The 26,858-nt window shown below is 52.5% G+C and overlaps 3 protein-coding genes across 5 annotated transcripts in view; all 3 read right to left on the bottom strand.

Moving 5' to 3' along the window:
* Window positions 1-9,226, bottom strand: part of TNXB (tenascin XB) — a 33,783-nt gene extending 24,557 nt beyond the window's left edge. The window contains 2 exon segments of the mRNA XM_035030419.1: window positions 31-441; window positions 9,014-9,226. Of these exon segments, the coding sequence (XP_034886310.1) occupies window positions 31-430 (400 nt within the window). The 5' untranslated portion in view covers window positions 431-441; window positions 9,014-9,226.
* Window positions 9,227-14,698: 5,472 nt separating this feature from the next.
* Window positions 14,699-24,133, bottom strand: ATF6B (activating transcription factor 6 beta). 3 transcript variants are annotated; one of them, XM_035030530.1, is made up of 18 exons: window positions 23,976-24,133; window positions 23,517-23,596; window positions 23,300-23,378; window positions 22,741-22,832; window positions 22,093-22,228; window positions 19,683-19,768; window positions 19,405-19,540; window positions 19,190-19,321; window positions 18,918-19,051; window positions 18,044-18,229; window positions 17,862-17,953; window positions 17,265-17,444; window positions 16,996-17,103; window positions 16,750-16,831; window positions 16,473-16,543; window positions 16,138-16,249; window positions 15,915-15,999; window positions 14,699-15,397 (listed from the first exon to the last, which is right to left on the bottom strand). In XM_035030530.1, exons 1-18 carry the CDS (start codon window positions 24,079-24,081, stop codon window positions 15,168-15,170), a joined length of 2,127 nt encoding a protein of 708 aa, XP_034886421.1. In that variant the 5' UTR covers window positions 24,082-24,133; the 3' UTR covers window positions 14,699-15,167. The 3 variants fall into 3 exon arrangements, with proteins under 3 accessions (XP_034886421.1, XP_034886420.1, XP_034886422.1); XM_035030529.1 differs by having other exon boundaries at window positions 23,967-24,085; XM_035030531.1 differs by lacking the exon at window positions 17,265-17,444 and having other exon boundaries at window positions 23,967-24,085.
* A 196-nt stretch (window positions 24,134-24,329) lies between these two features.
* On the bottom strand, window positions 24,330-26,194 carry FKBPL (FKBP prolyl isomerase like). The gene is made up of 2 exons (XM_035030466.1): window positions 26,001-26,194; window positions 24,330-25,736 (listed from the first exon to the last, which is right to left on the bottom strand). Exon 2 carries the CDS (start codon window positions 25,665-25,667, stop codon window positions 24,618-24,620), a length of 1,050 nt encoding a protein of 349 aa, XP_034886357.1. The 5' UTR covers window positions 25,668-25,736; window positions 26,001-26,194; the 3' UTR covers window positions 24,330-24,617.
* Between the last annotated feature and the right edge of the window lie 664 nt (window positions 26,195-26,858).

Raw genomic sequence — 26,858 nt, 5'->3', positions numbered from 1 at the left:
GCCCCCTCTCCTGATCATCTGTCTGCTCACCTGTGCCAGCCTGGGCAGCAGCAGGACAACATCCCCCAGTGCACTGTTCCTTCAGCCCCTTCACCAGCTCCTCCAGGATCTCTAACCGGAGCTTCAAGGCCTGCACCTCTGAAGCAGGAATGGGGGGCTCCGGGCCCGGGGGACAACCACAGCCAGCTGAAGGGGGCAGGTTGATGCGGTGGGTAAAAACTACCTGCTTCTCCCCTCCTTCCACAGTGTGCTCATAAAGCTGAGAAGAGGGGCTTCCCCCTATTGGCTCCACTGTGTGGCCCCCCGGCTGGGGAGGGGGACGTGGGGCTGGGAGTGTCACATTGGACCGTGGAGAGAAAGGGCCTGCTCTGACTGTGCCCAGCAGTACCAAGAGGGCCAGTCTGGAGATTAGGAACCATTGGGCTGGCATCACTCAGGAGGCTGCAGGGAGAGAGGGCACATGTGAGCAGGTTCACAGAGAAGGAGACAAGATAGCTCCCCACCTCCCCCAATATACACACCCACAGTCCCATCACCCACAACTAATCTACCAACTCACATGCATGGGAAACGCCACATTCAGCCCAACCCTAAGGGATAGCCTCCTTGGGCCGATTTGGTCTCTACCTTTCTTTCTTCTTTCTTTCTTTCTTTTTCTTTCTTTCTTTCTTTCTTACTTTCTTTCTTTCTTTCTTTTCTTTCTTTCTTTCTTTCTCTTTCTTTCTTTCTTTCTTTCTTTCTTTTTATTATGTTATGTTAATCACCATACATTACATCATTAGTTTTTTTTTAAGATTTTATTTATTTATTTGACAGAGAGAGACACAGCGAGAGAGGGAACACAAGCAGGAAGAGCGGGAGAGGGAGAAGCAGACCCCCCGCTGAGCAGGGAGCCCGATGCGGGACTCGATCCCGGGACTCCAGGATCGTGACCTGAGCCGAAGGCAGTCGCTTAACCGACTGAGCCACCCAGGCGCCCTACATCATTAGTTTTTGATGTAGTGTTCCATGATTCATTATTTGTGTATAACACCCAGTGCTCCATGCAGAACGTGCCCTCTTTAGTACCCATCACCGGGCTAACCCATCCTCCCACCTCCCTCCCCTCTAGAACCCTCAGTTTGTTTTTCAGAGTCCATTGTCTCTCATGGTTCATCTCCCCCTCCGATTCCCCCCTTCATTTTACCCCTCCTGCTATCTTCTTCTACTTCTTCTTCTTCTTCTTTTTTTTTAACATATAATGTATTATTTGCTTTCTGATGTCATTTGATTACCCAGCTCCCTGCCCCCTTCTTTTTCTTCTTTATTGGTCCACCCACACTGGTCTTTTGTTTGTTCTACAGATACTACAAGCTTACATTAGTCTAAGGGCCTTTTAGCTGTACATTCTTTCTGTCTGGGATGCTCTTCAAGACTGGCTCCTTCTTGGTTCAAATCCTACCACATGTCTTGCATCCCAAGACCTTCCCTGGTGCCCCACTGGAGTGGGCTTCCATTGCTCTCTAAGGCAGTGTCCTACCTATGTTCTTCATGGCATTTACTGCTGCCTGAATCACCTGTTCCTGTGGGTACTTGTCTGTTACCTGTCTCCCACTACTAACGTGGGAACTCCATGAGAACAGGGACCTCGTCTGTCCTGGCACTGCTATACGCCTGTGGCTGACACACGGGGGCTCCCCGACACATTCTCGTTGAATGGATTAGTGGATGAGTGTACAAGGCCAATCCTTCCACAAGCACCTGGAACCCAGCTCCTATTATCTTCTTAGGTGAAGATTATCCTCTCTCCCCCTTTTATTCAATCCCTCACTCTCCGCAAAATCCTTCCTGTCAGCTTTTATAGGAGCTCAAGTATCTCCTGTCGTTTGAGAATATCCTTCTTCCTCAGTACTTACATTACCAAATATCAAAACTGATAAAGGTGCAAGGATAGATAGATAGAACAGAAGAGTGTCCAGATACATGACCACATATAAAGGCGGCACTGCAATTAAAAAGAGAATGGATGCTCTTTTTGATAAATGAGGAAAGATCCAGATGGAAAAAAAATCTATCTCTCTCTTATGTCCACATACAGAAATTAATTTGAGGTGAATCTAATGGACCTAATTACAAAAGGTAAAGCAGTATCTTTCAGAACAATACTGTATAAATGAAAAATAGGAGAAAATTTTTACAACCTTAGAGCAAAGATTTCTTAAAACCTAACAACATAAATTTTTTTTAATTTAAAATGTTTTATTTATTCATGAGAGTCAGAGAGAGAGAGAGAGAGGCAGAGGCAGAGGCAGAGGGAGAGGGAGAAGCAGGCTCCCCGCCTAGCAGGGAGCCTGATGCGGGACTCAATCCTAGGGCCCTGGGGTCATGACCTGAGCCGAAGGCAGACGCTTACCCATCTGAGCCACCTGGGCGCACCTAACCACATAAAATATAACCATAAAATATTTCACACAAAACTTAACCATAAAAAAAGAGATGGATACATTAGGACTCATTAAATTGATCACTTCTGGTCATCCAGAGACACCATTTAGAGAATAAGAATAAAAGTCATACACTCGGGGGGGGGGGGGGGAGCCATACACTGGGATAAAATATATGAGAAATGCCAAGAGGTAGCGGGGGTGGGAGAGAGAGTGAGAGATATTGAGAGTGAGTGAGAGGATCAAAATCTAAAATAAGAAACCCCTGCAAAACAAAAACAACAAACAAAAACAAGACAGGCAACCCAGTGTTTTAAATTGACAAAAGTCTTAAACCAGTACTCCAGAAAAGAATATATCCAAAGGACCAATAAACAGATGGAAAACAAACATATATATGGGTGTGTAACAAAACTAGTAACCAGAGAAATGCAAATTAAAACCACAACAATATGCCATTATATAGCCATCAGAATGGCTAAAATTAAAGGGGTTGTTGTTACTTGATATTGACAAGAATGTGAAGCAACTAGAACTCTCATTGACTGCAAGCAGGAGCATAAATTAGTGCACCTGCTTTGGAAAACTATTGGGCAGTATTTACAAAGACATAGAGCCTATAACCCAGCAATTCCACTTCTTGGTAAATATCCAACAGAAATAACTGCATATATTCTCCAAAAGATATGTACAAGAATGTTCATGAGATTTTCTTCATATCAGCCAAATGAAACAAGTTCCATTAATAGAACAGATAAACAAATTGCGGCACAATCATACAATGAAACACAGCAATGAAAACACCCTCTTGCTGCATGTAACAACATAGACAATTTCACACACATAATTCTAGCAAAAGAAACCAGATACAAAAAGAGAACTTTGTGAATGATGCTATTTACATGAGTTTCAAAAACAGGCAGAGTTACTCTTTACTATTAGAAGACACATAGGATTACTGGAAATATTTTGTACTTTGATCTGGGTGGTGGTTAAACAGATGTATACATATTCAAAGATTAATTGAGCTATACACTTTAGATTTGTGTATTTCATAAATTGAAATTTTTTTTAAAGATTTTATTTATTTATTTGAGAGAGAGAATGAGAGAGAGAGAGCAGGAGAGTGGGGAGGGTCAGAGGGAGAAGCAGACTCCCTGCCGAGCAGGGAGCCCGATGCGGGACTCGATCCCAGGACTCCAGGATCATGACCTGAGCCGAAGGCAGTCACTTAACCAACTGAGCCACCCAGGCGCCCCGGCATCCAACTCTTAACTTCAGTTCAGGTCATGATCTCAGGGTTCTGAGATCAAGCCCTGCTTCGGGTCTGCTGGAGATTCTCTCTCCCTCTGCCCCCTCCCCCTCCCTTGCGCACACATGCGCGTGCGCGTGTTCTCTCTCTAAACAACAACAACCACAACCAAAACCTTCCCCAATCTCATACTCCCTCCAGCCAGCACATATTTCCCTCCTCTACTTCATGGCTTCAGTTGTCAAAAGATTTATCTGTATTTGCTGTTTCCATTCCCCATATCCCATCCCACGAATGCCTCAGTGCACTCCCCATCTGGCTGCCCCACCCCCTTTCAACCTATCAAACAGCTGTCCCCAAGATTGCCCAAAGATCTCAGTGTCACAAAATCTGAGAGACATTTGTCTTCATCTTACTTGACCTGTCTCAAAAATCACTGGACACTGTTGACCACATCTTCCATTTCACAACATTTTGTATCCAGCTGTCCGTACAGTAGCCAGGAGAACTATGTGGCTCTTGAACACTTGAGATGTGCCTAGAGTAACGGAAGCACTAAATTGTACTCAGTATTTTTTAAAAGCACCCCAGGTGATTGTAATGTGCAGCCAAAGTTGAGACCTACTTTTCTAGTCACTCATCTAGGTACTTTCACCCAGACCCAGGATTTTAATTTCCAAACTATACCCCAGTTTATAAACTAGCCCAGTCATCTCCTCTTAACTCCAAGCAATGTATCCAACTGGCTACTTGGCGACTCTTCTTGGGCACCTCAAATTCAACATGTCTGAAACTGAACTCATGGTCACCCTTCCTGTACCCCATCCCTTCTCTTGTGTTCTCCACTGCAGCTCACGGCCCCACCATTCATCCAGAAACCTAGAAACCTAGAGCAACCTAGAAACCTAACCGCCATCAACGCCACCATATTTTGTGATATTTGCCCTTACCTTCTCATAAACATCTCTTTAATTTGCTTCTTTCTCTCTCTCTCTCTCGCTCTCTCTTTGAGTTAGAGATCAAGCCATCACCTAGCTTTTGCTTGACAACTGCGTTTGCCTCCTACCTGGTCCCTCTGCTTCCACTCTTGCCCCTTACAATCTCACAAAGGCAACTAGGATGTCCCGCTGCCCCTAAAAACTCTCCAGTGTCTCCTTTCTAAATTCCCTTCAAACACTGACAAACAGCCCTGCATCATCTGGTCCCTGCTGACCTCTCTCACCTCATCTCCCATAACACTTCCTTCCTTCTCTCCACTCCAGTCCCATGGACCTTACGTCCCTCACACCCTTCCCAACCCTAGGCTTTTGTATATGGTGCTCCCTCTATGTGAAACACTCTTCCCTTTCATCATGGCCTCCTCATCCCTTATATCTCAGCCCCACATTGCTTCCTCAGGGTAACTTTACTGCCCAGGTCCCCCTAACATGTGATATCCATGTAACAGGACTGATTAAAAAAAAAGAGCCATGTAATTCCCACTTGTTGCATGTATAACAATTTATAATTATATACTTATTGGTGGGATTATTTTAATGCTTTCTTGCCCACACTCAATCTTACCCACTAGACGATAAGGTCCATGAGGGCAGGCATGGCACTTGTTTTTTTCTTGGCTACTGTATTCTTGCATCTAGCACATATTAGGTGCTTGATAAATATTGACCATATGAGTGAATGAAAAGTTCAGTTTAAGCTGAGGACTACCATCAGGGCTGGAACCAAGGACAGGACCAAGGTCAGGGCTAGGACCACGGACAGTGTCTGGGACAAGAAGCTGGACAGAAACAGCAGCTCAGGCAGAAGCCGGGCTAGAGAGAAGGCCAGGTGTGGATGCCGGCAGGGCCAGACAGTACAAGCACTTTGGAAAACTGTTGAGCAGAATCCCCAAAATCTACCAGAGCTATATGCTAACACTCTGATCCACCAATTCCACCCCCAGGAATATACCCATCATAGCCCCAAACTGGGAACTACCCAAATATCTCACATCAGTAGAATAGATTAAATCAAGTGTGGTTTATTCATACAGTGAGATAAAATAAAGCAATGGGAACAAACCACAACTCTATGTAGTAACATGGATGGATCTCACCAATACGGGGTTGAGCAGAAGAAACCAGACACAAAAGAGAACGTGCTGTAAAATTCTATGTATATGGGGGCACCTGGGTGGCTCAGCTAGTTAAGCATCTGCCTTCGGCTCAGGTCATGATCCCAGGGTCCTGAGATTGAGCCCCACTTCGGGCTCCCTGCTCAGTGGGAAGTCTGCTTCTCCCTCTCCCCCTCCCCCACCCATGTTTGCTCTCTCTCTCTCTCTCCCTCTCTGAAATAAATAAGTAAAATCTTTAAAAAAATTCTATGTATGTCTGAGGAGAGACAACGTTAATCTGTACTGTCATAAGTCAGCAGTGTGGTGCTCCTGGAGGATTAGTGACAGGGGGGCGGCGGGGGGGACGTGGCAGGGAAATTCTGAGGTGCTAAGAAGATCCTGTTTCTTGATCTGGGTGCTGGCACCCAGCTGTGTTTGTTCGTTGAGGCAAGGATTGGGGAGCACAGGGAGACCAGCGTTAGAGAGGTGTTCAAGGTGAGCCAGGATAGAGGGCTGTGGTGAGCAACGGAATGTGGAGGGTTCAGTTGGGGTGAAGGGCTAAGGAGAGGTGTGGGCGGGTGCCCGGCTCTTTGGGACCGGAGAGGCTAGAGAGAGGAGGGCAGAGTGAGTGTGGGAACACTGACTGGTGAGGAGGGAAGGGACGGTGCCTAACACACACACACACACCCTGCACACCCACCCCACACACACCTACACACACACCCCCACACACGTTTCCTGGCTTGCTGCTCTGAAACTTCTCCTCCAAGTCTGGGAAAAAGGAGTGTTAGGGCTACCAGTCATCACACCCTGCCACCAGCCCAGAAGAGACAGAAGGAAAGCTGGACGACAGGGAAAGAGCATTTCTGCACTAAGAGGTCCAAGAAGCCCAGGCAGAGGCCTGGCAGGCAGACAGCGGCCCTTCCCTGGGCATCTCAGCCCATCTACTTGGAGTGTAGACTTGGGTACAAGGTGGGCTCTAACCTACCCTCAGATCCTGTCACTCTGTCTAAGGCCATGCAAACCAAGGGGTGCGTGCACACACAAATACATGGACATATACAAATATACCCAAGTATGCACTCATCCACAAACACAAACATGAACACACTTGTACTCAGATACACATATCCATCCAAATCAGCCTGTGTCTTTGCAGGCACGCACGCACACACACACACACACAATCTCTTCACGTTTCCTAGACACTCGTTCATTGGGTGATGCCTAAGAAAGTGGATTTCTCATCAGCTCAGAGGGCAGCTGTGTGAGTCACAGAACATAGTTGGAGTGAGGAGAACCAAACAGGAGGCCCTTCTCCAGGGAGAAGAAGAAGATACTTGGTGCCCCACACCCCTGGGGGTCTTTGCGAGTTGTCCAGTACCCATCCCCGCTATTGGATCTTGCATCTTTCCCCAGGTTGGGGGAGAGGGGGAGAGAGCCTCTGCAGCAGGAAGGAGAGAAGCTGGAAAGTAGTGAGGCAGGTCTCAGAGGAGAGGAGTAGACTCCACAGTTCATGACCCAGAGAGCTTCCTTCCCCATCCCCTCTCCTGCCCTGTCATGGCCACCCCTCCACCTCCCACTTCCAACTCTTGGAAGAATTCCCCTCTTCTCTCAGCACTAGGAAATGAAACAACTTGGGTGTCTCTTGTGTTTCTCCCTCGTCATCCCCCCTACTGCTGTCTGGGGCTCCTTTCTGCAGTGGGGAGGGGGGATGTGGCCTCACCCTCTTGGCATCCTCTCCACAGTTGGAGGGCTGGCAGAGGTGGGGGCATCATCCCAAGCTGTGACTCAGCTTGCCTGGTATTCATGGTGTGGCCAACTTTGACACTTCGCTCATCAGGGACTGTCGGTCCCAAGAGGTGTGGAGAAGGGCTGGCTTCCATGAGGGATGTTCCAGAGATGGGGGATCTGGGCCTCCCCCCGCTTCCCTCTGCCCCTCATGCCACATGAGGGGTGAAAGTAGAAGGATTCCAGGACCATGAGAGGAAGGAGGGAGATGAGGGGGGCTCCAAATATTGGGTTGGAACCAGGAGATAAGGAGGTGCCACGGGAGATTTGGGGGCTCAAGATGCCCCTCATTCTGGGGAGCTAGTGGGCCAGAGGAGTGGAAAAAGTAAGAGAAAGGATTTCCAGGCCCCCAGTGGAAAAGAGTAAGGGGGCAATGAGAGACAGGAAGGCAGGTTCTGGGCCAGCACTGAGTAAGCAGGACTCAAGGGGAAGAGAGTTTGAGGAACTGAGGTGCCAGGTCCCCAAGGGAGTGGAGGCAGGGAGAGAGAGAGAGGGGAGGGGCGGGGAGGGAGCCAGGGATGCGGGAAGCAGGCGGGGACTGGAAGCGGGCTTGGACAGCTAGACAGCCGGCAGCTGCGGTGTTTCCGACTTGCTTCCCAGTAGTTCCTCTCAGTTCCATTTCCAGTTGTTTCCAAGCCATTAAATTCTTTCCAGGCGAGATAAGGGGCCCGCCCGCCCACCCCACCCAGGGCGTGTCACGTGTAGTGGGTGGGGGGAGGTTTAGACGGACAGAAGCAGGGAGAGCCTGGACAGGGATGGAAGGAAGACGGAGCCCCTGTGCCCCCGGAGGCATCTCTCAGTCAGCCCAACCCCGCTGAACCGTGAGTCATGGGTGGAGAGCTCTCAGCCAAGAACAAGTTTTAGGATCCTCTCAGCAGGCTCTGTGCCCTCCCCAGACCTGGGAATCCTGACTGTGCTCCATTTCAACATTTCCCAAAGGCTTAAGACCCCCAGACCTCCCTCCCAGACCCGAAACCCACATGCTGAGAGACTCCCTCTGGCACCTTCCGGGAGCTCTAGCTCAGCTGCTCTAAGCAGAGCACTTGGGGTTCCCCCAGCACTTTCCTCCTGAGGTTCAGCTGGCCACTAGCTCAGCCTCTAGCCCCTGGTTTCCCCCTTCCGATCACCATCACCGCTGAGTCCTACCTCACCAATAACCACCTCCACCCTGGTGCCACCACCTGATCCTGTCCAAACCCTGGCACCCACACCCCCCACTGCACGTGCGCACGCCCCTGGCCACACACACACTGACCCATCTTCCAGACACGCCATCCACAGGGAGTCTAGTCCCCAGTGCAAGGTCCCATTTCCTCTGTCCTAACAGAAAGTCTCTGCTCTGTGAGGCTCTCCTGAGAGCTCTCCTGCTACACCTTTGCTGGGGGTGCAGGGACAGGGTAGAACCCCCACGGCTCCCAGCTCTTCCCTTGTTCTTCCCAGAGCTCTGTTCCTTACCTGGGCAACAGGAGACTGCAGTGCCTCTGCACCTGCTCTGTTCCTGACCTTGGGAGGGGAGTTCTCAAGACAGGGCAGGGCTACCGTGCCTGGGCAGCCCAGAGTTCCCTGGAGGTCCCCTTGCTTGTTCCCTGCAGCAGGGGCTCACTGAACTGCGACCCAACCGTAGATCTCTCTCAGCAGCGACAGCAAGGAGGAGGGAGCCTGCAGCGAGCAGGGGGAGGAGAAGGGGAGGACCAGCACGAGGTCAGGGAGGGAAGCGGAGATAGGGCAGGTCCTCCCACCCCTCTAGTCCCTGCCAGGCCCTCCCAACATCACTGCATGCCACCCCTCCTCCCCTCCCTGTCTGGGATCACCGAGTCCCACAATACCCTTGTATTGCCCCCTGCACCCCTGGTCCTACCTCCCACACCCTTTCCCTGTCCCATTTGTACTCTTCCCATCCCAATATTTGCCCAACTTCACACCCCCAGTCCTTATGCCATTTCTCCTTTCCCCTCACCTTTTCCCCACCTGTTGCTCCTGCTCTCTCATGGGGTTCTCCTCTCTACCAACACCTTTCCCCATGGCCAGCCCCTCTCCCTCCTCCCTCCCTGGCACCTCCTCTCCCACCACTTTGCTCCAGCTTGGATCTTGCCCCACCTGCCTGTTGCCCAGCACCAGCTCTTTCTCTTCCTGCCAGTCTTTCCTGCCAGACTAGGGCAGGGGGTGGGGGGAGGGGAAGGAAACCTCCTTCCCATGCCCAAATCCCTCCCCAACATGGGGCCTTCTCTGGAACTCCTTCTCCCCACCCATCCCTGCCTAGTCCCATTGCTCCCACCTGAGCCTCATCTCTTCTCCTCTTTCTACTTGCCCTGTCCCTGCACTGCCTCTCCCCATCTGTTCTGCTCAGTCCATGCCTGTTCTCAGCTTGGGATCACTGCCCCCTTTTCATTCTCCCACCTCAGCAAATTCCAGGAAACGGCAGATGAGGCTTGGGTACTGGCTGGGCAAGGGCTTGGCTGAGCACCAGGATATGTAAGACTTGGGGAGGAAGTTGGGGTTCAGGGGAGACAGGGAAGGGAAGCCAGAAAGTTGAGAAGGAGGTTTAGGAGAGAGGCTTAGGGATGGAGACAGAGCTAGAGGCGGGAGGAGGATATGGGGGTGGGGGTATGAATGGCAGGATGAAGTCAGAGGAAAGCTAAAATGGGTGAATATCTGGGGGCTGTAGGGGAGCAGCAGGGGTAGGGAGTGCTGGGGGCTGGAGGAAGAAAGCACTTTGACCTCAGGCAGAGACAGGAAGACCGATGCCAGAGGACAGGGCAGCAGACTCACCCCCATGTAAGGCTGCTGGCTGTTTCTCTGGCCCCATCTCCCCTTGTGCTCACTGCCCTGACCAGGGGTTGAAGACTTTTGTCACAGAAGGGAAATACCGAGGTTGAGGCATCCCCACCCCAGGTTTCACGAGGCGAGTTCTTGCTGCCCTGGTACAAACCTCACCGTCAGGGAAGAGCTTGGCCCCATCATAGCTGATGGGTGAGAGGGACCTGAAGGAACCTGTATGTGTCTGAGTCTGCCACGGGGGTTGGAGCACAGGTGTCTGCACCCGACTGGATCCACCTGGTTGCAGGGCTGTGTTGTTCCTGGGTCAGCATGTGGCGGCCACATGCCCAGTTAGCAAGCTGTGGCTGAGGGCAAAGGCTTGCACGGACTCTCGGATGCTCGCGTGGGTGTCCCCATGTGTGTCCGTGTGTCTGCGTGTGTGTGTCTGTGTGCCTGGGTGTGTGTGGCTGGTTTTTTTCCTGGCTTTGATGGGGTGGATGAAGTCAGCATCTTGGACGGAACTGGGCTCAGCTTCCTTCCTCTGCCTTGGCCCAAAGCCCCCAGATCCTGGAGTAGGTAACAACTTCCCTCTGATCCTGGGGGGTGGGGGTGGGGCAGGGAGGGGAAAGCACATGAAAGGGCAAGGGAGGGTCTGAAACAGCATGACTTGGGGAGAGCAGACTGCACAGAGGATGGATTTTCTCTTACATTCCCGGATTTCAGTAATTCTGTCCCATGGTCATATCCATTGTTTGCCCTATGCCTTAATCTTGGTTTTATTATTTACTAAATATGGCCACCATAAGTATACTTGGTCCACAGAGTGGCCAGGAGACCCTGGAGATGTGAGAGCTCTAAGGATGGCCATGGGGTGTTTTGGAAGTCCACGGCTACGGACAGAAGGGATACCAGAGTCTCAGAAGAGAGTAGGGTTGCTAACATTTTCAAGGTTACATGGCATTTGAGGAAGCCACTGGAAGCTTAACAGACTAATTCCAGGTTCTGAGGTCATCATTGTCTAAAATTTGATTCAGCCCCTGGATTTAGGCTCTTGGAGGAGCTCCTGTCTCACATATGTTTGCATCTCATCAGGAAAGCACCAGACCTTGCATAGCACAGGTGCCTAATAAATGCTTGTCACTATCGAGCTGTGAGAGGGCTGGGTGAGAAGGATGGGGAAAGGGAGTCTGGTAGGAACCCCAGGTGTGGAGGCAGGGAGGCCTAGTGGGCAGAGCTGGTGGCCTTCACTGAGGTGTTTCAGGTGATGGGTAGAGAGGTCGGGGTTGCTGACAGCTGTCCACGTGCTCTGGCTGGTCTCAGAATCCTCAGTCCAGCAGGTGTCTTCAGCTCTGGGCTTCCATCCTTGAATGAACCTCCTTGTTCCTGTCCTGACCTCAGGAGGATACGTGATAAAAGGTATAGACAGGAAGGAAAGGGAAAGATAAGGAGAAGGGAAGGAACACAAAGAAGAATGAGGGCAATTAAGGGCAAGGACCTGAAGGAAAGAAAAGAGAGGGAACGAGGACAGGCCAGGGGCTGCGATCCAAGGGAGCAGTCCCAGAGAGGGGGAAGAGAGAAAACAGTTGTACTGGGCTTCCGTTGACAAAACACTTTCCAACACAGTGCAGGCATTTGATTAATCCCACTTTGTGGCTGAGGGAATGGAGGACCACAAATGTCAGGTGACCTGTCCAAGGGACTTTGCTAGTGGTGGTAAAGGTGGGCCTCAACCAGGCTTTCTGATGCCCTCCTCCCCCAGAAACAGCCTTGGAAAGATGGAAGTCTTAGGGCAGAAACAAATGAAGGGCCTTCTGGAAGAACTCGTTTGAGAAGGAAGGGTGGCAGATCTGGCTTTTTGAAGCTTTTTCCTGCATCCAGTTATTATGCAGATTCAGTAAGAAGAAATCACCAAGTGTAAGGGGACTCAACATTCCACTACTGAGGAGGTGGTGGGGAAGGGCAGCTCAGAGAGAAGACACAGCCTGAGATGAGAGATGGGAGAGAACCAAGAGGCTAGGACTCGAAAGGGGGCAACAGAGCCACAGAAGGGTTTGGACCCTTAAAACTTCCTTTGCCTGGAGACATGGGTGTGGGGAGAAGGGAGGAGGGAGGAACATTTCTATCTCGTGACAAAAGAAAGTCACACAATTGTTTTGTTCTCTGCTGTGGGGCGGGTGGGCGCCTCTATTTACCAGAGGGACCGAGGTCGCTGTGGCAACCACACATCTGGGCCCCGGAATCCAGATGTGCTGTATCCAGAAGCCATAGCAGAACGATGAGGCAAACATTAGGCTCTTGAGTCCTGGCCCCCACAGCTGGGAACAGGACAGGGGATTGGAGTGGGGAAAGGGAAGGGAGGGGGAAAGGGCCGAAGCCAGGGAGAAGAGAGGAAGTTGTGGACCAGGAATGTGGACAAAGGAGTGCAAAGGGAACTGGGGAGGGGGTGGTGTGAAGAGGGAGGAGTTGAGCACAGGGTCAGCAGCAGGAGATGAGAAGAACAAGAAAAAAGAAATGGAAAACAGAGTGAAGTACGGGGACGGGGGTGGGATGGGGTGGGGGGGTGCCTGGGGGGGTAGGGCAAAATACAAAAGGAGCGAGGACCGGCAAGAGCAACATAGACTAGAGTCCAAAAGAGAAGGGGATGACTCCTGGCTGGGTGGAGGGCAAAGAGAGGTGGGAGAGGAATCTTCTAGAGCCAAGAGGGAGAGGCGATGGGTCAGGGATGGTAAGAGGAACAAAAGGCGGGATCCTGAGGAAGGAAAGCAGCTCAACAGAAAGACAAAGTGGGCCTGGGACAGGAGGGGCCGACAGGAGGTGCAGGAGTGACCCTGGCAGCCCACTGAGGGGGCCTGGTGGCCTGGGATTGGGCTGTGGCCTCGGATCCGGCGTGGGCCTGGAGCGCGGCAGCCAGAGACTGACCTGCCTTCACCCTCCCACCTCGCACCCCCTAGCTCCAGCCCCCTCCTATGCCTTCCCCCCTCCACGAACCCAGCCAACAGTCAACTGCCAGTTCACACCAGAGTGGCAGCTGTCCCTTGCCACTCAGCCGGGGGTGTGGCAGGCCCCCCCCAGGGGCCCCAGCCGGAGACGCCAGCACTCAAGCCCTGCGCTGCCCTGCGCTGTGATCAGGACAGAAGGAGCGACTGCATGACGGAGTGGTGATGAAGCCAGCTTGGGTAAGGGCGGAATAGAGGAGAAGTGGAAAGAGACAGGTGTAAGGGACAGGGACAGGTGTGCCTTTCATGGACCAGGCAGTGTGGACATCTTTCACCCTCACCCCAACCCTGAGAAGTAGGTGGGAGTATTCCGTGCTACTGATGAGGAATCTAAGGCTCAGAGTGTTTAAATTACACATCAAGGACATCCACTAATGAAAGGTAAAGCAGGGAATCCAACTTGGGTGATCTGCCTCCCAAATCCTTGTCCTTGCGCTCACTGCCTGGATGAAGCTCAGGGACGTGGGGACAGGAAGGCCCAGAAGCCAGGGCTGTGCTCCGGAGGGAGGAGAGGCCTAGTTCCTGGGAGCCCTAGTTCCAGGTTGCCATAGTTACTCAGTCTGTTTTCACCCCAAACACAGTAATGGGGAGTGGGGGAGTCTGGCTGGACACATGAGGTTCTCCCCTCCTCCTTCAGGCCTGGGCTTGTGGCCCGGGCGGCCCCTGTCCAGTCATCTGGGCATTGAGCCCAGGCCCAGCCCACACCCTCTAGCTGACCCAGGACACTCCTGCAGGGTCAGCCCTGAGACGCTGCTGGATAGGAGCCGCTCACGGGAACCCCCAGGTGGAGTGATTTGGCCCCTCACCCTGTCCCCCTTCCTCCTAATTAGAACCACAGCCTTTCCTGCAGGATTCATTCTCATCCCTTTCTTTTAACTGGACTCTCAAGTCTCTGTCCTCCAGTTTAGGGCTGAGAAGATGTTCCTCAACATCCCCCCTTCCCTCCAAACACCACCCCCTTCTCCACTGTGGCCCCTCCTTTCTGGCTTACAGCCCTCTGGCCCCAGCTCTGCTGTTTGTTCAAGCTGCTAGCCCTGGAAATCAAGGGAAGGGCGGGAGAACCTGCTAGAATGCAGGGGACCCAGGGAGGCTGCTCACCCCAAAGGGCGTGGGGCCCCCTGTCCTTCCTGTTTACTCAGACACATTCCAGGGATCTGTATCCTCGGGGCTGTCACGCCATGAGATATCCCACCCTCATCCCCTCGCTAGACACAGACATACCCCAGTGTTGTAGGGGCGGGGACAAGGGGATGACATGAGGTCTGGGATCCCACCCCCGCCCCTGAGCCAGCTGTGTCTTCAGTGCTTGGTTCTCTGATACACCGGCCCTCCAGAAGCCAATTTCCCCAAATTCTCCATCATGAGCCAGGAAGGCAGCCACCATTCCTTCAACTCCCTCCAAGTTGTTTATTTAATAATAAAAGATAGTACATATCCATAAACCTGATCTCCCACCACCACCCCTCCTTTACTCCCAGTGACTAGCTCCAAAATGTAAAAATGTCCCTTGTCCCTCCTGGGGACTAAATTCCCACCTCCACCCCCCAAATAGAGAAACAAAAGAACAGAGTGTGTAGGAGGCCACCTACCCCACAACCTCATCTCACTCAATACCCTCAAAGAGAGAAGCAGGAATTAGGGGTTCAGAGAAATGAGAGGAGCCCTATATTCCAAAAAGTGGGTAAGAAGAGAGGTGAACCCGCTCATCTCCAAATAAGTGCTTAACCCCACACCCTGTCTTTCCTTTACCAATTGCCCCAAGCCCAGGGATCAGAGAACTTAGAAAAACCCCACTTGGTCACCCCCACCTCCTGCCGCCCCCCCACCCAGCTCTAAGTCAGTGTGAGTTGCAGAGGTCAGGGGTGACTGAGGTAGAGGGGCTGGCGGGAGGCCTGGCGGGCCTGGCCGGCTGCAGAGACAGGTAAGGGGCCACCTGTGGCATTGCCTGGGGCTGAGGATGGCTGTTTTCGGAGTGAGGGGGGCACCGTGGAGGTCTTGATGTGAATCACCCTGGTGTCCATGACCTCACATTCGATCTGCATCATCTCCTCATAGTCCCCCGGGGCCCCCTGGCCTGACAGGGTCTCTGTGAGAAGGAGGGAGTTAAGGAAGAGGAGAAGGGCCGGCAAACAGAGGAGAAAAGTAGAGGTGGATAGGGAGGGAGAGGCAATGGTGAGGAGGCAGATCCACATCAGGAGGTCAATGAAAGGGTCAGGGATGGAGTTGGTGCAGGGAGAGGAGAGGGGCAGGAAAAGAAAATGACATTGATGAGTTACAGAGAACACATGATGGAGGTCACAGGGGAGAGGACATCAAGAGAAAACAGGAGGTGAGAATCTGGCAGTTCCCAGCCTATCCCCTCTGCCCACACCTACTCGAGCACCCTCACCAAGGGACAGCCTGCACCCTCGTCTTCCTCCCATGTCTCCTGAGCTCTGTTTTTCTCTCCACCCATTTCCTGCTTCTTCTCACCCAGGAGTCTAGCCTCTTTGGAATGGCCCACTCTCTCCATTTCCCCCTTAACTCTTCATGTTGGATCTATGAGAACCTCCCCCTTCCTCAGTTTCAGGACCCCTCCCCAGACCCAGCAGGGAGAGAATTACCATTGGGAGCCATGGCAGGCATCACCAGGGACATCTTGGGCCGAGAGGTCTTGTTGTGGCTGATGGCGGGGAGCAGCAAGTGGTCCTGGGAAAGAAAGGGGCCAGGCCGGGAGGCTGGAGGAAGAGACGTGGACAGGCTCCCCACCCCGACTCTAGAGCCTCAGCCTGAAGACAGACTGCTAGGGACCCCAGGGTGACAGGGATGGGGCAGGGAGGAACTCACCCTTCGGAAGGACACAACATAAAACGTGTCTTCTCGTCGGTCAATTGCATCCAGGAACTCCGGCTGCGAACGGTCTGGGTGGCGATACAGCTGCAGCTGGCCCACAGAATCCCTAGCCAGGTCGGGAAAGAGGATTTGGGAGGAACTAAGCCCAGTGCCCAGGTCCCCCTGGGGAAGGTGGGAGAGGATGAGAGAAAAAGACAGGAGGCCCCCAGGGATGAGGAAGGCATAGTGCCCCTGGTGGCAATGACGATGGGCACAGGACAGATTCTGGGAGTTTAGCTCTTTAGAGTGCAACCTCCCTTAGTGACAGACAAGCACCCCCATAGACTCACCTCTCTGGGGGCCCGGGGGGTTGGGTGGGGACTGCCTTAACTGGAGGCGACTTCTTCCGTAGCTGAGACTTCTGGAAGGAGAAGTATCTAAGGATGTGAAGAGGGTGAAGGCAAAAGGGAGAGAGAGCGGCCCCTGGAAGCTGATGTCACCTCACACCCACCCCTCCACTTACCCCAAATGATCCCTCAAACCTCCACAATGAGGTGCTAACTCAAAATCCCTAGGCCATTCAGTCTTCCAGCGGGCCTTGCTTGAGCCAGCCCCAGCCCTTCCTACCTGTCTCTCTGGGACTCTGTGGGGGATCCTCCGCCGGCCTCTCTGGTGACGCTGGACCCAGCCGCTCAGCTCATCAGCAAGCCTAGGGAAGCAGAGGCGGGGCAAGGCTCCCACTTGCCCTGCCTGCACACAGCAGGGAGAAGAGAGGGCCGGGAGGGCTGGTGCTTCGGCACACGCAGCTGGCCCTTCGGCACACGCGGCTGGCCCGGCTGCCCGCGGAGGGGCCCCGCCCGGAGTCCCGCGCACCTCAGGGACTCGGTCCGGTTGAAGTGCCGGCAGTCAGAGGAGAGGAAGAGCTGGTCCAGGTCTCTCAGCAGTAGCTCCTTGGCACCCCCAGGGAAGGCTGTCAGGTTTCTGGAGTGAGGCAGGAAGGGGGCGATGATCGGAGGCTGCACCCCTCCACCAGTAGACCGGGCAATGATGGCAAGAGAACTCTGGCTCCCCTCAAAAAGAAAAGGTAACTTTTGGGGAGAAGCTCCACTCAGCACTGGCGAAAGGGAGGGCCCTCTCCTCACCTGAAACTTGGCCGGCCTGGAGCGCTGGGCTGGGGCTCCTCAGGGCCCAGGGAGGAACCCTGGAGGGATTTAACTCCCTGAACTGGCTCTTGCATTGAGAACTCCAGCAAGTGTCTCCGGGGCAGAGGTTCCTCTCCGCTCATTCGAGGAGAGACGGGAGCCGGAGAAGGCTCACTGATGCTGGTGATAAGGAAGGACAGGGGGTGAGGAATTCTGGCTTTATCGGGGGGCCGCTTAAGATCCTGGGCTCTGCAGACAGCCCGTCTGGGTTCCAGTCTATTCTACAAGAGTGGATCTCCTCACGTGTGAGACGGGAATGAGAACCATCCCTACCTCATAAAACCAGGAAGCCTGAGGAACTCGGCAAGCACTTAAAAGTGACTTTTGCCAATGTCATTAGCCCCATCTGCTCCAGGTTAGGACACACCATTTGGCAGGAATGATGGAATGAGAAGGGACTGGCCGGACGCACCGTCGGTGCCGAGGACACCAGCACTGTGTGGGTGTGAGTGCGATGAAAGGCCCTGTGCCAAGGCAGGCAGGCAGTGGGGAGGGTGGGCTCCACCCCGAAGCTCTGGGGGGCAAGGAAGGTCTCACCTGACAGGTCCAAAGTTGAAGGCAATGAAGAGAAGGAAAACCATGATGCAGACCACCTTCCTGTTTCCAGACCCTAACTTGAGCTCGCTGTTCTAAGGTGCAGAGAAAGGGCCGAGAGAGAGGGTAAGTCGGCCCAGAGGAGCTGGTCTTCCCACGGGCCTCCCAAGGACAGAGCAGCGTACCTCAGCCAGCAGGGCCTCCAGCCGCCGCCGGAGGGCAGCGTTCTCCCGGCGGAGCTGCTGGTTGTCGGCCAGCACGGCCTGCAGCCGGGCCTCCAGCCCCTGCAGATACTCTTTCTTCTTCCTCCGGGACTGGCAGGCCGACTCCCGGTTCTTGATCATTCGCTGCTGCCGCTTCAGCAGCTTTGCCTAGGGTACCCAGAGGGCCAAAGGAGGAATGACAGATGGGCGGGAAAGGGGAACTATGCTTCCCGACTTCAGGGGCTAATCACCCCACTGCTCCCACTGCCACTCTCCTGCCTTCCTGTCCTCCACCTACACAGCCAGAGAGGGGTTGCTCCTCTCTGCCAAAACTGTTCGAGGAAGGAGCCCTTCTCTCAACCGCTCCATGCCTCTGGTCCACAGAGCTGAGAGAAGTCAGACTGCAGGAAGAACTTCCTCCATCCTGGTTCCTGGTGGAAACTCAGTTCCTTTCCTTGGATGGGGGGGAAATCTTCTTTTCTCTCAATTCTCCTTTTTAAGGGCCCACAGCCTCACCTTGCTACAATTAAAGAACACTTTACCTGGTTTTCCCTAGGAAACAGCCTCCCTCTTCCAACTACTGCCACAACCATAACACAGTATGACTTCCCTGCCTTAGATTTACGGACACCATTCCCATTTCTCCATCTACAGTGATAGCAAAACTAAGGATCCTACAACTACAGAGTTGATGTTGATACTCGTCTATGAACCGGGATCCACTTGACCTTCAGGATCATCTTATGGGTTTGCTTCCTCACTTTTTGTTCCCTCCTCATTCCACAATTCTCTCCTGAAAGAGTTGCCTCTTCCCTTCCCATGAACTAGCCTTACCCCTCTCCTCCCCATGACTTACATCCACTTCAGGTGGGCAGGAGTTCCCGGGCATAGGAGCTGGAACAATGCTCTTCCTCTCAGGCCTTGGAGCCGGGGCAGCTGGTCCCTCAGGCTGGACCCGAATAGCACCTTGGATAAGGACAACTGGGGAGACTGGGGCAAGTGAACAGGAGGAGGTGAGAGCTGTAAGTCAGGTGGAGTTCTTGTGTCCGCCCGCACCTGAGCACCCAATGGCTGCGAGCTCCCCGAGAAAGTCAATTCAGATCATCTCCTTCTCGCCTTCTTTAGTACCTGGGGGTGGCTGGACAAGGGGCTGCAAAAGGATGGTGGTGCTGGGAGGCACAGCTCTGGGTGGCATCGGGACGGTGGTTATCACCACAGGTTTGGGCTGCAGGGGTGGCTTCCGGGTGGGTAGGGCTTTGCCTGAAGGAAGGGGAGGGAAGGAATGAAGGTCAGGACTAGAGGCCTCTTGCCAGGGATCCCAAGGTGTCAGGAGGCCCCATTACCTAAGGAGCCATCAGAGGATGGGCCCATGCTGATCTGGACACCTCCAAGTGGGGGGCCTACGACATCCCGCAGGAGACACCCTTGAGGGGACGGTGACTCTGTCTTCACTTCCAGTACCTCCTCTCCTATAAAAGCCTGTGTTGGGTATTCCAGAAGATATGTGAGTCAGGAGGAGTGTCAAGGAGAAGGAGCTGAAAAAGAGAATGCTTTCATACTTCTGAGAGTCAGAAGGAACTCACTGGAGTGTCTGGAAGGAGAAAGAAAAGTTGATGCTCACCTGGTTGGGGGACTCTGCTGAGAGCAGGGAAGCCTCAGAGTTGATGGAGGAAGATGGAGAGACAGGTTCTACCTTGGTCTGGACATCTGTGGGGGGTCAGGATGAGAGAAAATACTGGAGGAGAAGGGGATTAAGAGAGGGGATAGAAGACACGGTCCTTTCTCCTTGTACCAGAATATAAAGCTGGCTCTAGGCATGCAGTCCAGAAGGAGGAGGAGCCATGGGTTGCTGATTTGCTGGCTCTCTTCCTACCTCTTTACCCAGGACTTTCTCTTCTCCTGCCCTGGCTCTAGAAGCCATCACGCGTCCCTATGCTAACAGCCAAGTCTGCATTTCTATCCTTGACGGCTCCAGTGTCCTGATCCTAACTCCCTAGGTACCTGTTGGTCATTTCCTTTCTCATGCCCCACCCATGGGGCTCACTGCTTGTCCCTTCACACAAATTCCCTTGCCCTCCCAGGCACCAAATCGCAAAGACTCAGTCACCTCTGAGCTTTCCTGGCCTCTGTTAAATCCATCTGTGAAACTTGCTGATCACCCCACGGGGGCAAAATAAAACTCATCCGAGGGCCAGATTCAGCTCCAAGCTCACTAGTCTGTCACTACCTTTGGTCCATACCACTCATTTAGGTACTTAATTATATAAGTACCAATACTGCTATATTAAAATGTCAACTTTTATTTGTGGATAGGTAATACAGTCACATGATACAAAACTCCAAAGGACCAAAGGGTAATTCAGTGAAGTGGATCTCCTTCCCTTCCTTGTCCACTAGCCACCCAGATCCCTCCTCAGAGGTGACCACTATTTGATTATTAACCACATGTTATGACCTCATGAGACTCTCCAAAAGGAAGGATTATGTCTGATGCTTCCTATCAAACTGATGGGTAAAGCACAGGCCCTCAAAAGATACCTAATTTATTTAGGGGAGAATCTGATTCCTTGGCAAAGTCATCAATAATCAATTTGCTGTGAAAAGGTTTTCAATCCTTATATTGTTTGTTCTCTTTGTAACTTTTAATAATGTGTGGATATGATCTGTTTATCTCTCTGGACCCACTGTGCATCCTTCCCTGCCCCACTCTGAGGCCGAGGAGGAAAACATGAATGGACTAAATCACTGGACTCCCATGCCCTCTAGCTTCTGGTTGGAGTTCAACCAAAGAGAGGCAGTGCCAGGAAACCCTGAAGCCACTTTGCAGTCCACACTCAACATGTCCAGCAATGAATTCATCATCCTCCCTGAGCAGGGGGCTCGGGCTCTTATGGTACCAATCTGCCCTAGCAAGAAACCTAGGCATCCTCTTCAAATCCTATGCAGGAAGTCACTGCGATTCATCCATTCTACTTCATTCTTTCTGCCTCCTTTCGGCATCCAAATATCCTCCTCAATTAACTGCATCCAGTCCTGCCTCTCCACGACCCAGTCTCTCTACTCTGCCACCAGAGTCATCTTCCTAATCCCATTGCTCTCCTGCTTGATTCTTCAGAGGCTCCCAACTGCCCACAGGATAAAAGCTAAGAGTCCCTTAGCAGGGTGCCCACCTGGCCCTGAAGCCTCTGCAACTTCTTGCCATTTCCCACTCCCTCCTCACATCCACTCTGAGATACGAGTTCCCTAGACAGACACACACACCCATCTCCACATTCATCTATTCATCTTCTGGCTAATCTCTATGTATCCTTCAAAACTTGGCTCAGGAAACCCTTCCTCCAGGAGCACATCCCTGATCCAGCTCCCATCAGGTGAGCTGTCCCTCTTATGAGCTTTTGTGGCACCCTGTGATGTCTATCCCAGAATTCCCACACACCTTCAGTGACTGGTGCGTATCTTTCCCCTCCCACCACACTACAGGATTCTCGGGTCAGTGTGGTGCTCACATCTTTTTCATCTTTGCATCCCCAGCACCCTGTCCAGTATGTGGCATGGAGGAGGTGCTCAATAAATGTTTACTGTGTAAACACGGAAGAGGAAATAAACTTGGTAACACTTAAAAATAGCACAAATAATGTTAATTGTAGAATCTAGGGGTTGGGTATACGGTATTTCAGCTATTCTGTATGTTTGAAAATTTTTCTAATAAAACATTGGGGGGAAAATAATAAATAAATATGCTCTAACCTGTCCATAAGTTTTTTTAAAAATGCAAGGCAACAGAAGTTAAATCACACAATAGGATACTAGGGATTAGAAAAAGAAAGAAAAACCATCCCCATCTCTTCAGGGCTGCCTTTGCTGTGGTTTCCTAAAATTATCCCTCCCCTTCCTGGCCTCTTTCCTGGTCATCTGCCATTTCCCCTCCCCACCTTTTCCTCCCTGTCCTGTTGCTGCATCCCCTCCCCCATCTATACACACACATACTCTGCCTTGGTAAAGCCTGGGGGGTGGTGGCAGGCTGTTATTACCTGAGGGATCATCAGAGGTGGGACCTACATTGATCTGGACGGTTTCAAACGGAGATGTTGGATCATCTCCTAGGAGGCAGAGTGGGGGTGCCAAGGACTCTGTCTTCACAACCAGCACCTCTCCTACACCAGAGGCCTAGGTGAGAGTGGGAGGTGAAGGGGGGCGGCACAAAAAAGAAAAGAAAACAAGGGAAGGTGTTGAGAGCAAGAGCAAGAACAAAAGCTTTAGAGCTTACTAATTATTTGACATTCTGGTTTGAATGGTACTAAGCATCTCCCAAAGCTGTCTCTGGCCCCTCATTTTCTCTTTCTACTTTATTTCTGGGAGGGCTGATGAAGTCTCATGATTTTAAATATTGCCTTAGAGTGGACAACTTGGGCAAGAGCAATTCTAGAATTCTCAGCAGTTAACAACTCTCTTCTTCCCAGCCCCACCATGGCTGCCACATATCTCTGTATGTTAAAAAGACTCCATCTTTTTCGACAACCACAGCAAAAATATGTAAAAGGAGGGTATTAAAGTAATTCAAAGGCACCACCACTACTCTATGACCTATAGCACACAAAACATTTTCTCAGCATGTATGGGTGAAGGGAATGGAACACAGTCCCTGCCACAAACAGTAGAAGGAGGGAGATGGCTCTCACCTGGCTGGAGGGTTCTGTGGAAAGATGGGATGATTCGGAGCTGAGGGAGGAAGAGGAGCAGGGGGAGGATGGCTCAGACTTCACCTGAAGCTCTGGAAGAAAAGGGTTAGGGAATCAGCAGGAAGCAGAGCCTGAGAAGTCCAAAAAGTATCCAAAGACATGGAGGTAGGGATCCCTCACCTGGGGCAAAGGGAAAAGAACACATAATAAGGGACTGAAGGAGAGAGGAGTGCACAGGTACTTATGAAGAGGAGGTGTGAGGATACAGGGAGTTTCACAGTTCCTGGGAAACAGTGGAAAGAGACGGTTTTGGAAGGATGAGGGAATCACAAAGGATATCTTTTTTTTTTTTTAAGATTTTATTTATTTATTTGAGAGAGAGAGAGAGAGAGAGAGAGAGAGAATGAATGGGGGGCGGGGCAGAGGGAGAAGCTGACTCCCCGCTGAGCAGGGAGCCTGATGCAGGCTCCATCCCAGGACCCTGAGATCATGACCCGAGCCGAAGGCAGACATTCAACCAACTGAGCCACCCAGGCGCCCCTCAGAAAGGGTATCTTACCTGGGAAGATAGGCAGGGGGTCCCAAGGTGGTTCAGGGGGGCTGACATCCATCCCCACGTCCAGGGAGCTGCTGCCAAACTGAATAAAGGAGGACATTAGACGGCAAGAATGTGCAGAAGATTGAACAGCTCTATGAGCTCTGGTCTGGGGCTGAGTCCTGGTTCCAAGGCAACTCCCACCCGCCAAAGGTTAGAGACAAGGCTGGGGGCGCAATACCGGGACATCCTGCTCTGGGCAGCGGAAGAGCTGCGTCTGCTCCTCCGCCACATCATCCAGGCCGGTGTACAAAGTGCTGTCTGCAAGAGATGCAGAGCTTCAGCGGGGGTCGTCCGGTGGCCCAGCCTACAGATCCACACACAGCCCTGGGCCCATCCCTCATTGGCTCGGCTCAGCCAGACCTACCGCCCGCCCACTTGAAACGTGATACAGCCAAAGAATTTCAGCCCCTCCTTCCCCCACCCCGGAACAACGCGACGTTTCCGTAGGGAGCGGAGGTCTTTCCCAACTCCCGCATCCCCCGAAAGCACGACGAGCCCCCCTGCTCCGCCCTCCTTCGGGTGATAAGATTCCGTATTTGCCCAGCCTTCTTCTGTAGACCTCCGCTTCCTCCCTGCGTGCCTCAGGAGCACAGCATGCCACAGCCCTCCTCCCTCCCCAAGGCCTCACTCCGCAGACCCCAGTCCTCCGGGCTCAGCAAGTTGTCCGTGAAAAAACGTGTTGGGTCCGCAATCTCGCTGAGAAGCATCAGTTCCGCCATCTTTCCTTCCCGCCCCCCAACCATGAGACCGTTCCCAAGGCCCGCCTCTCCCCATCATCGACTAATCAGTTGACTCTTAAAAAAAGCGGGGGGCGCGTCCCGGAAGGTCTACCGACCAGTAAGAGACCTGGGTGCTGAGTACATGAGGCGGCTGGACAGGCCGGGCCAATGGGAGCGCGGCAGGAGGATAGCACTCCCACTCAACGGGGCCGTACGGTTTGCGCATGCGCCGAACAGGAGCCAACGAGCGTGAGCCTGGGAGATGTAGTTCCTGGGGTTTAAAGGCCCTCCGTCTCCCCAGTCAGTCCTAAATTTAGTAGTTCATGTATCTTGCATTCATCCTCGGGTATGGATGAGCCCCCCAAAATGTAGCACACGTGATCATATGGCTTTTTATTGGTAAAGGAGGGAAAGAGGCGCACTGAGACCACCGCTATTTCCCTAGGAAGGCAAAAGCTGGGAGTGGGACATGGGCTGAAAGCCTCCCTCTGGGTCTCCTCAAAGTCTCACAGGATAAACCACAATTCACAGGTTCCTGTCTCTTAAAATTTAACTTTTAATCAGCCAAACATCTTGCGCAGACCCTGAGCCAGCCCTGCATCTTGTTTCTTCCCCTGAATGATCACCTTTCCCAGCTCCTCCTGGGCTGCCCGGTTTTTTGGGTCTACCGCCAGCACCTTCCTGAGGTCAGCAGTTGCTTTTTCAAGGTTCCCAAGGGCAGCCTGGGCAACCCCCCTTCGGTACAAGGCCTTTAAATGGTCAGGCTCCCGCTCCAGCACTCGGTCACAGCTCTGGGCAGCCAACTGGGGCTGCCCTAGCAACAACTGACAGGCAGCCAGGTTGGCATGAAGAACAGTTCGTTCTGGAGGGCCAGGTGGGGGTAAAGTCAGCAGCAGCCGAAGAGCCCGTCCATAGCATCTGGCGGCTCCTTCGGGGTTCCCAGCTCGAAATAATTCTGTGCCCCTTGCACGTTCTTCCCTGGCCAGGGCTTCCTTCTCACTAGCCTCCAGCTCCCAGGAGTCCCTGCCCTGAGTGAAGGAGGCCAGTGTGAGCCTGAAAGGAGATTCAGAGTGCTCAGAGAGCTGAAGCTCTGCCTCCTCACCTTGACACATGGACTCCAAGCATTTCTCTATGAGCTCCCCCCAAGTCCCCTCCCTCCACGGGCCTAACCCCATAGTTATCTCTGTCCAGCCCTCTGGCAGGCCTGACCCAAAAGGACACCCAAAAGCCAGTACCCGGCAGCAGGAACCTAGCTTGGGTTTGTCCAAGCCATGGCCACGGATTATGATCTTCTTAACAAAGCTCCCATCGGGACAGTACCAGAGATCAGAAGCTTGAAGGGGCTCTGGCATCTCACTGGTTGATCCATGAGATTTAGCAGAGTCTCCTTGAAGTCCAGAGGCCAGTTTTTCAGTCCCTTGAGGTTTCTCTAGAATTTGGCTGGCTAGATTTGGGCTCACTCTCAGCTCAAGGATTTCAGTAGGAGGGTCTTGGGGCTGCTGCCTAATCTGGGTAGTTGAATCAAGGTTCTCCTGGGGGTTCTTTTCCCATTGTTGTTGTGGTTGAGAGGTGTCCTTCTCTCCCATTGGATTGACTGGTAGCGTCTCCATTTGGCTGCCTGGTCCCTTCCACCGTGGGTGAAGAGTTTTAGTCGAATGAGATATGTCTCAGGTCAGCACCTGAAAAGAAAACCAAAACAATGCTAATGGCAAGCTTCTTATTTAGATTCCCTTTTCGTCCTCTCCCGTCCTTCTGGGACCCAGGCCCCCAGTCCTCAAAGTCTCTCTCTTTTTTTTTTTTCCTCCAAAAATCTCTGTCGGGCTCGAGCCTCCTCCAGTCCACCCACAAACTAATCCAGACCTAATCCAGAACTATAAATTCCACAAATCCCTGCGGTTCGGGTAGCCGCCCCAACTACGGACACCGATCGAGTCAAAAAGTACCTGGGCGGCCAAAACGCCTAGCCTGGTGGCAATAGCCGGACCATTCGAATCCCCTCTCCTTCCGAAGCTAAGTGCTTCCTGAATACAGTCCTCAGTCTTGCTCTGGGCGGAGAGGACGGCCGAGGGCCACGGGCATCTGGGGACAATGACAGCTAAAGCTGGAGCCCGCGAGGCTGCGAATCTAATCAAATTCCTGGCAGCCAATCCGGAGGAGGGAGAGGGCTGGTTGGCCCGCCTTTTGGACGTGACATCATTTCCCCCTCCCCGCAACCGGGAAGCTCTAGGCCTTAGCAACCGATCCTGGCCGAATCAAACCGAACTAGGCGGGGTCCGACTAGCCAGGTTATTGAGACTAAAAGTCTGGAGAAGTCCTGGAATGGGAAATTGGGGTTCATGAGGGAGAGGGAGGGAATGGTAGCGGTAGCAGTCTTTTTATCTGAAGACCTCAGGCCCACCTGTGCTGTTCTCCTTATCCCTGTGTTCAGGGCTCCCTGCCAGAGCCAGCCAGCCTGTTCCTTCCACCCTTCAGTCCAGGGTGCTGCAAGAGAAACCCTCAGGCCTCTTTCTTCCCAACTGCCCCTATGCCCTTGTGGGATCACCTGAAGCTTCTCCTTACCTGTTCCCTCATATTCATCATTGGCTTTCAAGTCTTTTTCCTCGGGAAATCTTAGTGCTTTTCAAACTTTTTATGTGCATGCACATCACCTGGGGAACTGTTAAATCTCAGGTTGTGATTTAGGAAGCCTGGAGTGGGGTCTATGACTCTGCCCTCCCTCCCTCCCTTCCTTCCTTCCTTCCTTCCTTCCTTCCTTCCTTCCTTCCTTCCTTCCTTCCTTCCTCCCTCCCTCCCTCCCTCCC

Source organism: Mirounga leonina, unplaced genomic scaffold (assembly GCF_011800145.1).
Source record: "Mirounga leonina isolate KUSES-001 unplaced genomic scaffold, KU_Mleo_1.0 Mir_366, whole genome shotgun sequence".
Taxonomy (NCBI): Eukaryota; Metazoa; Chordata; class Mammalia; order Carnivora; family Phocidae; genus Mirounga; species Mirounga leonina.
Note: the sequence above shows the minus strand (reverse complement) of the source record. Positions and strands in the feature narration are given on the sequence as shown.